The sequence below is a fragment of the Arvicanthis niloticus genome, chromosome 25 (assembly GCF_011762505.2).
Source record: "Arvicanthis niloticus isolate mArvNil1 chromosome 25, mArvNil1.pat.X, whole genome shotgun sequence".
NCBI lineage: Eukaryota > Metazoa > Chordata > Mammalia > Rodentia > Muridae > Arvicanthis > Arvicanthis niloticus.
In genome coordinates, this window is record NC_133433.1 from 35,385,864 (window position 1) to 35,398,359 (window position 12,496).

Below are 12,496 nucleotides of genomic sequence, written 5' to 3' on the forward strand. Positions count from 1 at the left end.
CGCTGAGAGTCTCAGTCTCTTTTCCAGTTCTGTCTGTCTGTCTCTATAACTATGTTTGTGCCTCTGTCTCTCAGTCTCTGTCTCTGTCTCTGTCTCTCTCTCTCACACACACACACACAGTGATTAAGGGAACAAGAGGGGTAGAACAGTGTGTTCAAAAGAAGTGAACTAAAATACAAGAAATAAGCAAAGAATCAAGAGTTACACATAAAACATAATAAAAGAAACATTCGTAATACAAAATCCTAGCTAAAAAAAAAGAATAAAACCTTATTACCCAAACTGATTTCAGCTATCATCTATAACCCATATAGCTACTTAGTTATATAGCTTTAAGATATCACCAGTTCTATACAATGCATGCTAAATGCTTAGTATGGTGCCCATCATAGAGTAAGCCTCGATAAATGCCTGCTGTTACTCACAAAGGCATCCTTACTTAGAACACTGAGTTCTCACTAAGGACATTTAATTCAACTGAAAGTGCTGGACATACCAAAGAGCATGCCTGCAAAGGGACTCGTGATACCGACATCAGCAGATCTGGGTGGTCCATTATGATGAACACTGAAACAAACAAAATGAGAGAACAAATATTAAAATCCAGTTAATTTTAGGAAATCAAGCTTCAACGTAAAGGCTGGGAACAGTGGTGTATGCCTAGAAGACCCTTTAGTGCTGGGGTCACAGATGTGCTCCACCATGTGAGGTCTGCACTATGCTGGCGGTTAAGTCCTGGGCTTTGTCCATGTGAACAAGCACTCTACCACCCAGCCACATACCCAGAGCTCATGGAGTTTTGCTTTACAGTTCATCAATTTTTAAAATTTTTGTTTGTGTTTATAATACATGTGACATGGTTCAAGTGTGGAGGTCAGAGGTCAACCTTGGCAGTTGTCTCCCATATAATATGGATTCCAAGGATAGAATCAAGTCATTAGGCCTGTAGCAAGCATTTTCACCTACTGAGACATCTTGATAGTCCATCTGTTTTCTTTAGATTATTTTTTTAAAACTATTCATACTTAAGGACAACACAAAAAAGCACCAAAATAAAACTATAAAGTTATTTGCTTTGTTATCAATAGAAACTTAAATATTAATTTTATAGTGTAAGCATTAAAACTCCAATAAGCAAAAGATAAATAAGCAATAAACTTAAAAACTCACACTGCAGGGACATTTTCAATCCATTTTCAGTCCAACTGCAGTAGCATGACTTCAAGGTAATCTTTTAAGTATGTGTATGTGCCTGCTGAGGTATCAGACTCCTCTGGACTGGAACTACAGGCAGCTGTTAAGCCATCAGATATGTTGCAGGACTCAGACCTGAGTCCTCTGCAAGAACAGGATAACTTCTTAACCACTGTGTCATCTCTGCAGCCACAATTCCAAGATGTTTCAAATTCACTAGAACACCATTCAATTATATTACTTCTCCTTCATTCTTTCAAGCTAATTTATATACTTTATAATGAGAGAGGCTTGTGCTGAAAGCTCTGCTAAGCTTTACTAAAAAAATTATTCTTGAAAATAATGGTACAGGCCTAGGGTGGTAGCTTAGTAGTAAACTGCTTGCCTCACCCAATGATTTGTGTTCAAGCCACAGCACGGAAGGAGGAGAGAGAACAGAGAGAACGCTGAGGGAAATACCATAAGTACCTCCTTCCTTCCCTACTGTTTCCTCTCACTGGTAAAGGGGGCTTGCTAATATACAATGCTTTTCTACTTTTTCCTGAAGCCAGTTTTAGGCAGGTGCTGTCTCAGAGTGTGAAGACTCAAGGAGAGAATTGCTGTCACATACCTTTTATTTTCAGCAGGTGAGATCTGTCTGTTGGACTCTTCTGTAACATCATCCCCGTCCACATACCCTCGTCTGCTCCCATGCGGCCTTAAAAACACATTGGCTTATAGAGCACGTCCACACACAGTGGATTCTATATCTCTAGAGTTCTGTAGTCTGTGTTAGCACTAAGGTGAGCACAAGATTTTGCTGACAGTTTACTGCAACCACATCCTGACGTTAATTCGAATTAGATTTGACCCTAATACATGTTTTTTAACTGAAATTATTGTACGCTATTTCTTTAACTTCTAGAATATTTTATTTCAATATTACATTTAAATATTTAATTTTTTAATATAACGCTTTTTTCATTTTAAAAAATTAAGTATTTTAATTTTTATGCCTCTGTGTGTTTGTGTGTGTGTGTGTGTGTGTATACCCTCATGTGTGTACACAAGCCATATCTTTGCTGATGCCTGAGGAGGCCAGAAGGTGGCAGATCAGCTAGAACTTGGGTTAGAAGAGGTTGTAGGTCATTTCAACGTGGGTGCTAGGAACTGAACTCAGGTCCTCTAGAAAAGCAGGAATCTCTGAGCCATCTCTTCAGCTATAAATATAAGATAACACACTAACATATTTTTATCACTTGGTTAACATGGTAATTACAGGCACTGTCAGCAAGCCAAGCCTTATTCTGGACATGGAGCAGACAACATCCCTGTACACACTGAAGTTTACAGGCAGAACTCAAAACAAAATTGTTTTTTGATTAAGACACATACATTCTGGGAATTTTTTCATTATATATAAAACCAAGGTTTTTGAATTAAAAATTGGCACAGTAAACTCCACGGAAGAATGAAGACGCTAAACAGAAAACATTTTAAAACAATCTGATGCAGAACAGACCTGAAGAACTTTCACTTTACTTATAAGATCATAAAGAATAAAAACAAAGTTAGAATTTATTTTCTTCTATAAAAAGGCAGACATTTAAAACAGTGAAAATGTTTTCAACTATCTTTCTTTTTCCATTTGGCAAACACTGATTTGTTTGGTTTTTTGAGTATAATTTCTTATGCCAGGGAAACCAGCATCAGCTTTTATATGGGCGTTGATTAGCATCTGCAATAAACACTTCACAAGTCCTATTTCTTTAGGTGGCTGCTGAAGAAAATGAAAAGCATGGTTGAAAAACTATAGCATTTAACATAAAAGTCGCTGATCAGATTAAGAATTGTGGCCACGTTCAGCTGTAAAAGAAACAAACACATTCTCCAATGAGCCTGCCTACCATGGTCCTCACTTGGTCCCACCACAAACCACAACCACACTTATCTGGAGGAAATCTGCTCACATAGTAATCCTAATAACATGGTGACGTTGCCATGAAAACAGTAATGGCTTCCATTTTTACCCATATCTAGCACAGGACTCTCCACACCATTTTAAAATTTATATCGATTTAACTTTTTTAAAAAGCTAGCATTATTTAAACTGAAGCACAGATGCTCAAATCTCTTTTAAACTAACACATCAATCTATTTCTACCATTTGGAGCAAAGGTGAATACACAAATTCCAGTTTTTAATTAACTGGAATTAATAACTACTATGCCCTTCATATTTAGTTATAATGCATCAATATAATACACGTGTACAGAAAATCTAGTTCAGCTGGCTTAAAAACGCCTACACTAATTAAGGGTTGCTACATAGGTAGCCCTTGGTTGTCACCTTACAACACAAATTTCAGAAGGTTCCCACCAGTTTAAGAACTAATTAATGAGTGTGTCACTGTTCCTAACCTATTTGCACAAACAATATAGGCTATAAAGAAACACTTGCTGTCCTATAGGAAGCCCAAATGTTAGCTTGTGCTAGGACAGGGCATATATATACTCAGATCTCAATGCTGTGGGAACTGTATCTTCGGTGTTGTCTGCCACTGAAGTTTCAAAACGAGGCATCTGGTTTACCTCTGATTCTGCCCCGTGCACCCTTTTCCCTTTGTTGGTCTTCCTTTCTGTCCTATAACTATAGTAAATCACTGCTGTCTGCTGGGTGTGTTGGTGTGTCTGAAATCCTACCACTCAGAAGGCTAAGACAAAAAAATAAGTAAAACAAAACAAAAAGACTACCAGATGTTTGAGGCCTGCCTGGGCAGAGCAAGATGCTATCTCAATAAAACTAAAATAAACAGTCACAGCTTTGAGTATGAGTCTACACAAAAAAACTGTGAGCCGTTCTCAAGAATCGTCAAGCTTAGAAATGGTGGTAGGGACCTGACATGACACACAAAAGTAAATTCACTGGTGAGGTAAGGAGGTATCTACTTCAGTACAAATACATTTAATAGTTATACAGAGAAATACAGACTGGAGAGGTGGCTCAGAGGTTAAGGGCACTAGCTGCTCTTCCAGAGGGTCGTGAATTCAATTCTCAGAAAGCACATGGTGACTCATAATTATCTATAATGGGATCTGGTGCCCTCTTCTGGCATGTAGACAGAGTACTGCATACATAATAAATCTTTAAAAAGGGGGGAGAAGCATTTTTTGTAAAGCATAACTTCAGGTCCCAGAATTAAAAGACCATTAAAAACATATAAATTTGTTCTAAAATTTAGCTAAGAACTACAGCTTCCTGCATTTTCAGCTAATTTGTCTAAAAACAATATTTGTATTTATAACCTTAATATACTTGATTGTAACTGTCAGTGCCAAGAATCTACACAAAATGTAGCTCATGGATTCTTCAACACATACACAGATCATAACATTACCAAAAAGTTATTTTGAACCATACTAAACTTACAAAGTTTAACACGTTATCTTAACTAGCTTAAGATCCAGGTTGTTGCTAATACATAAAACTGCAAAGACCATAGAGTAATAATACAAGATCTCTTAAAACGCTTCAGATACAGAGATCCACGAAACCACTATGTAGTTTAGAATCTCAGTCAAGTTTTTATTCTTAGACTGAAAATTTAATAGCCATATTGAATCTCCATACCTTCCACCTTTCTGCAGGAATGGGTATCAAACTTAGGGACTTGAAAATACTGGGTCGACTGTACAGTCTTGCCACTGAGATGTGTGAGTTTCCACACATGTGAGATTTATCTTGCTACTACGCTGTGTGAGTTTCCATGCATCCATGCACACGAGTGACGTAAATGGCTGCTGAGTTCTGCACTCAGGCTTTCTGAGGTACTACTGTAAGTAACATTAACCCATCGTTTCCAGTTCTCTTCTGATTTCTGTAGTTAGTATCTTTCTAGTATCTTTAATGTGAAAAAAAAATCTGTTTAAATGGGACTAGAGAGATGGTTCAGCAATCAGAACATATAATGCTCTTGTGGAAGACCTTGGTCCAATTTCCAGAACTACATGAGATGGCTGACAACAGCCTGAAACTCCAGCTCCAGGGGATCTGAAATCCTTTGAACTCCACCATTTTGTGCATGCACACTGTACACATAAACTTAGGTGGGGACACATATATACACATAAAATTTTTAAAAGTGAATCTTTTTTAAAATTACTAACACGACCCTTGTGAAAATAAAATTAAAGACACAAAGTGAGAAGCAAACACCAATGGACAGCTTCTAATTAGACAATTCTCATTTGTGTCTTACATCCTAAGTCTGAGGGAGCACAGTATACTAGGCAGGCACGTAATCTACGTGATTTGTACAGATTCCATCTTCATACAAGGAAATATTCCACAACTTGACTAAATATCTGTTCATTATAAATATGCAACTATATTCAAATAGACTGGAAATATTAACCACATGAATCACACAAGAAACTACAAAACAGCATTTTCAATACTGAAAACCTCTTTGACTAGTTACTATTAAAGTAAAACATTAAAAGTTAATATATTAACTTCTACTACTCAGTTAATAAATAATAAATACTAGCATAGGCTACATTTTAAGAATCCATAATTCAAAATATCATTAAAAAAACCTATTTACATTCAACTTCAGAAAGCTCCTAAACATCAATTTTACTCATTAGTTTATACACATAAACAATATACACAAACACACAGAATACAAATCGTTAGTCACAGTTAGAACCACTTTGTTAATTATTTAAGAACACTGACCAATTCATGGTATGACTCTAGGGGGGGTTAAAAAAAAAATCACTTCTTGGAGAACTTTCACTGCCCTATCTTTTTTTCAATGAGAAGGGGTATATATATAACCTGTATTATCAAGAAACATGAGAAACAGCCAAACATATGGAGATATGGTAGCTGATACATTAACAAAATGTAGCCTTCGAGTTTCAAGAAATAGTGTTCAGGATTGAGATCACAAGTAAGAACTCAACCTTAAGTAATCTCAATACAATTTAAGAAAGTTGATAGAGAAAGGTCAGTCCACTATGAGGTAATTGTATGAGATTAATTGTATGAGGTAATTGTATGAGATTGTCCTCAAATGATTAGAATACAACTAATTGATTTGTTTCCAATGTGAAAAGCAAGGCATCAATTGTCATAAGTCTCATAAAATTCCAAACGTAAAGCTATGTCTTCATTTAAAAGTTCTACAAAGTTCTCAGGTCAAGAGAAGACACCATCAAGACTCCAGGAGTACCTGTCATTCCAAAACTGAGAACTGAGAGATCTTCAATAAACTTTAAATATTAGATATTAAAGGACTTGGAGCATTTTCTAAAGTACAAACAATTAGATTCAGCTTAAAGAAACTATAGTACACAATCCACATTTCTAATTCTTGATATTAAATTTGAATTCAAGTTATCTAAACTAAGATACGGAGTAAAGACAAATGTTAGCTTTGTATTGTCTTTAGTAATCAAAATACTGGCAATACAGCATTAATTCCTGATAATATTTTCTAAAATGCTAAAAAAATTAAATATTCGGACTATTAAACAAAACAGGTCGCAAAATTTACAAGTCAATCCTTCAAATGACAAATGTAGGCTCTGTAGTGTTTCTATAGCTAATAGTTAGGAAAGTATATGCCAAGTTACATAATATGGTAAATGAAAACAACCTATAGTTAAGAAGTTCCAAACAACATCACAAAATCAATAGTTAAAGGAACTGAAAAACACTGGAAAATCTGACTGTAAAAAGTTAATTACATAAAAGTCCATTTAAAATACATCAATAAAGACACTTAGTATGTACAAACAGTTAAGGCACAAACTGCATTTCATCTGTGTCACAATGTCCCTTTTTCTATACATTTTACCATCTAAAATTGGGATACCTAGCTTTAACTTACTGCACAGACAAGTGGGCTTTATCCCTGTCAGTCATCTGGGAAGCTCTGATCCAAAACAAGTTCTTACCTTGGGATTTCTTTGGAAGCCACTTAGCAAAGGAATCTAGACTGTGAATCTGAATCCATTGCTGCTTTAGAATTCAAATTCACATGCAAGATTTTGGTTCTTTTTTACTCTCCTACTTGGTTAGGGCTGAGACAAGAAATCCCCTCTACAGGAAGGTTTCCATTCACTTTTAGATTAAGGGTGTGCACTTTCTACTTTCTAGCTTTACCTAGGGTCCTCATTTTGAGTGTTTTCTTTATCTCCTTCAACGACACATAAAATAACGGTGTTTCACAAAACAGACAGTATAACTAAATTAAGTATGGTAAATCAAATAAAACTGCTTTTCCCAATGTAACTATAAAACTAACAGCAATATTAAGTAAATAAAGAGATAAAAATGAAGATGTAAATACCTGTCGTTTGTATATACTCTCAAAAGTCTTCTATCAAAATCACTTTCAAATCTAAACCTCTCGTCCATGTCTTCACTTACGTCAGGATCTCGGTCAGCTCTACAATATTGTCTGTCAACTATACGTTCCTCATTAAACCTGCGAGCTCTTCTCTCTGGAACACCAGTCTTGCTGGAAAAGCTTTGATGTTTTGCACCAGAAATGCCTATTTCTTCATTTGTCTGTTTAAGCAGTCTTCTGTTCCTTAATTCAATCTCATCATCTCGCTGTCGGCATCGGTCCTCCTCTCGCCGTCTCTGGCTAAGAAGCTCTTCGTATGAAGGTCTCTCCAAATGTGTGTATGAAGTCTCTGTTTGTGAAGGTTGACCTGATTTACCTTCACTAGCAGGGTTTTTATTTCTTTGAGTCTTAGGCTGTTGAATCAAAAAAGAAACACAGCTTAATGAGACATTATCAAATAAGATTTAATTAAAGTCTTTATTACATAGAAGTCTAATAACTATCCTTAAAATACATTAGTATATATATCAACTTTGATATTTAATCAAAAAGCCGTTAAAGAAAGAGAAAAATGAATCTTTAAAAAAAGCCATAGGGAATCATTAATTTGTATTTATCTAAAATTAGATAGATAGATAGATAGATAGATAGATAGATAGATAGATAGATAGATAAAACATGTATGTGTGTTAAGTGATGTTATGTCAGTCAAGTACAGTGACACACGCCTTCAATCAAGGCTGAGACAGGTGTACAGTTAAGAGGCCGGACCGGTGTACAGACTACTAATGACAAGAGAGGAAAGACTCTTCCACAAGAATGAACCCCTAACTGGATATCAGCACCAAGTGGTCAGTCCTTAAATCATATATATAAAAGCAATGTTAAATGCACTCCACAGGTTTATATTTCTATATTTATGCATCACGTGCATGCGTGCGTGCGTGCGTGTGTGTGCGTGTGTGTGTGTGTGTGTGTGTGTGTGTCTGTGTCTGTGTCTGTGTCTGTGTCTGTCTGTGTCTGTGTCTGTGTCTGTGTCTGTGTCTGTGTGTGTCTGTGTGTGTCTGTGTAACAATTAAAGAAAAGGGGGCTATATATTTGGAAGGGAATAGGGAGAAACATGGAAAGAGTTAAAGGGCAGAGACAGGAGAAAGAAATGATATATTTTTTAAAAGATTTAAAAAGATAAAATTTTAAAAAGAACTCCATCTTTCAGTTATCCTATTACGTGAAAAAAGTAGCCTAGAAACTGTCAAAATTTAAAAACCACTTACAATAAAAATAAAGTCAAGGAGGGTGGAGCAAACTCATGCAGGTGATATTAAAAATCACTGTATAAAAGTAAAACATACCTCAATATTCTTTTCTACCTGTCTGACTTTTTCTGTGGATTCTTCCTTACCCCGGAGATATTGATTGTATTCTCGGTTGCGTTCAAGTTTCAACCTTTCCTTTACAAAAAAATTGAAAGGCAATGTTAACTTCAACTTCAGGGAGGAGGGGAGCCTTTCTCCGGAAGCAGAATCACACCCATCAGAACTCTTCGCTTCCCTACTGACCTTAAGGATAAGGAGTCACTGAAAGGCAGAGACGGGAAACTAACCCACACTGTAGCTCTCTAAGTCTCTGCTGCCACAGGCAAATATACATGAATATATGATGTTTCATTCAGCAACACACGAAGTCACTAACAGACTGGAACTACTCAGGTTATAAACCATCTTGATTCTTTTCTTCCTAGTGTTTCTCAGTGTCATATCCCTCCTGTAATCCCCAGGCCACCAAAATACTCAGTACTATTTTATTCCCCAAGTTAAAGGGCTATTAATAGCAAAATGATAAAAAATTATACACATAAATTAAAATACTGTAATAGAACTGTTCTGTTCAAATATATTGCGTTATGATATTTTCTTAAATCCTAATATGTTCAATGTCACTGAAATAACACAATCTAAAAGAGTACAAGTAAGGTCTGCTTTTTGAAACTTAATAACGGTCCATGTGTCTTACAGACTTTAATGTTGCTATCATCTCTTAGACAATCAGTTTGTATCAGTGGAGTGATAGAAACACAGTTGGCCCAGCAATACTACCTTTCACATTCACCCATGTCACTGACAACTGCTATCACACAGACTTTGTGACTCAGGTATCAATGTTAAAATAATAAACTGAATATTAAGTAAATAGAACCAGAAAAGAATCATCACATTAAAGAACTCTTTCACTAATGTCACTATCATTAATGTTTAAAATAAGTTTTCAAATGACTCAGCTAGAAATTCCATAGACTTTTTAAAAGATTAAAAGTAGGGAGAAATGATGTAATTAAAAGTATTTTCCCTTATGATCTTGTAGCCTCAGGAAACTCTTACTCCTATCCACCTACCTTGGCAGATAACCGCTCATCAATAGGAAGAGAGACTCCCAGAGTAGATGGGTCTGTTTCACCAGTAGATAGGAAATTTTTCTGTATATATGCACATTAAAAATATACATTAGCTAATTGATTTTCTAGGTCTCAAAACTTTACATTCCCCATTCTAACCCACTCCATAATGCACAGCAGGATGAAATGGAGATGAATTCAGAGTCCAGTCTAAAAAGCACAGAAAAATGACTACGAAACCCAACTGTTTTCAAATCAACTCCTGAAAAAGAGATTCAAGCTTTAACTTAGATTTGCAGCACACACACATCTCCTGAATCAAGGTGATTAAATCATGTAAAGAGTTGACTTCCTCTAAGTACGTATTCTTCATTCTTTTAACTTCTTCACCAAGAATAAGTTTTGACGTTTGTTATAGTTATCTAAATAAATATATGCACAGAATCCTAAAACTAAACTTGGAACACTGTTGCTGTGTATGCATTCATGCCCACTAAGCACTCCTTAGAGAACAATACTGAGTGAGTATCAGCCTGAGCGTCCAAAGACTAGAACTCCAGCTTCTACAACTCACATCCACTCGAGTCACCCGGCACTGAGCAAGTCACTTAATCTCTCTGACACACATCTTTCATAAAGTAAGGATGGCACCTGTCCTACACACAAAGTTAGGGTAGGGATCACAGAGGATACAAAATATAAAGTCTCTTTGAATACTTTAAATAAAGCTTTTAAATAAAGCAAATGAAAAAATCTTTTGGCTACTTAGTCAAAAATGCTAAATAAGTTACTTAGCTTCTTTGCTCTGGTTTCTTCACCTCTAAATTGAGCAATATCTATAATACTATATCATAGAAGCTAAATCAGTATGTGTTGGCCTATCTAATTTCCTGCATGCATGAGATTATTAAACAATTCCTGACCATTTAATGCTTTCCTGTTACTAGTTTAAATGTCAAGAAAATAATAATAAGCTATGTTCCCTCTAATCCTTCAGTAACAAAACAAGTAACAGCAATATACTGCACTATCTGCCTAAGTACCACTATATTAAAAGCATGGGGTGTTTGATAACAGATTGCCTGCTACGGAAAGCAAATGGACTATATATAATAAATCAAGCCCCTAATGAAGTCCCAATAAATCTAAACTTACAAAAACTAATTTGAAAGTTAGTATGGGACTCTAATAAGCTTCTCTGTTAAAAGAAACTAACAAGAACTGATTGGATCCTAATTCTGCTCACCACCATGCCCAAGTACACTACACACCTAATCATTTTAAGGAAAACCCCTGCCCCTGCTACCTGTCCCCGTCCCCCTTCCCCCTGCCCTCTGCTTTCCTGGCCTCCTGAGCCCTGCCTCTACCCAGATTAATGTGCCACCATGTCTGACTTAACCTGAATTCAGTAATACTATAACTCTTCCATACGTTTGGGAACCATCAGGTCATAACTGCTATAATCAAATAAGGTTACTAAATAAATAAGAGCAACATACGGAAAGTGTGAGCTTCTCTAGTAAAGGAAAATGGTGCTCATCGGGTCCTATTTGGACCTGGTCTATGTTTTTAACACGCAACAGATAAGTACTATTTCAAAGTGAAAACTCCAAGTAAACATCCAGATAGAAAGTTTAAGATTCAATAAAGAGCTATGAACAAATGAAATTAATTTACTATTTAAAAAACTCTTCATTCCATCTGCTCAATAAGAACACCAAGCATCCTTTATTCTAAAAACTAGGAAAAAACACGGTATTTGTTCTTTAGTGGTTGTTCCTACCAATGGTTAAATTGATCTCTTGCATTGTTTTGTTTGCTTGCTTGCTTGTTTGTTAGACAGGGTTTCTCTGCGTAGTCCTTGCTGTCCTGGAATTTGCTCTGTATTCCAGGATGGCCTCATACTCCCTCTGCCTCCTGAGTGCTGAGATTAAAGGTGTGCACCACCACTGCAGGTTCAGTGTTTTGTTTTTGAGAAAGTTTTTTTCTGTACTTCAGGCTGAACTCAAACCTACTGAAATCCTCCTGCCTCTGTTTTTCTAGTGCTAAGCTTACAAGTGTGTACATCCACGCCCAGTGTTTTGTTTTTCTTTCTTTCTTTTTTTTTCTCTCTAAGTTGTTTTTTTTTTTTTTTTTTTAATGTATATGAGAGTACACCATTGCTCTTTTCAGACACACCAGAAGAGGGCATCAGACCTCACTGCAGATGGTTGTAAGCCACCATGTGGTTGCTGGGAATTGAACTCAGGACCTCTGGAAGAGCAATAAGTGCTCTTAACCGCTGAGCCATCTCTCCAGCCCTGTGTTTTTCTTTCTTTCTTCTTTCTTTCTTTTCTTTCTTTCCTTCCTTCCCCCGCCCACTTCTTTTGTTTTTATTGGTTTTTACAATGTTCCTTTTTTGTGGTATCGGGGCTACATCCTCGGGCCTTATGCATGCAAGGCAAGTACTGTACCACACTGCTACATCTCTAGCCCCCCAAATTGCTTTTTAACTGATATTGGGAATGCCAGCAGTTTTTGAGAAAAGTTGACTAGCCATGGTCCACCTTTGGCTAGCCTTTCTGGCTTGC

At 36.3% G+C, this 12,496-nt stretch overlaps 1 protein-coding gene across 17 annotated transcripts in view; it reads right to left on the minus strand.

Annotated features, from left to right (window-relative positions):
- Positions 1-12,496, minus strand: part of Cspp1 (centrosome and spindle pole associated protein 1) — an 86,075-nt gene that overhangs the window by 46,628 nt on the left and 26,951 nt on the right. For 15 of the 17 annotated variants that reach the window (XR_013107353.1, XM_076924380.1, XM_076924379.1 and 12 more), the window contains 5 exons: positions 9,927-10,007; positions 8,887-8,985; positions 7,535-7,947; positions 1,805-1,891; positions 497-567 (listed from right to left, as the gene is read on the minus strand). Coding sequence is in view for 16 of the 17 variants with exons in the window: in XM_076924380.1 (XP_076780495.1) it covers positions 497-567; positions 1,805-1,891; positions 7,535-7,947; positions 8,887-8,985; positions 9,927-10,007 (751 nt within the window). In the remaining variant the exon portion in view is untranslated. The remainder of the gene's footprint in view (positions 1-496; positions 568-1,804; positions 1,892-7,534; positions 7,948-8,886; positions 8,986-9,926; positions 10,008-12,496) is intronic. The other 2 variants (XM_076924388.1, XM_076924387.1) reach the window with 1 other exon arrangement.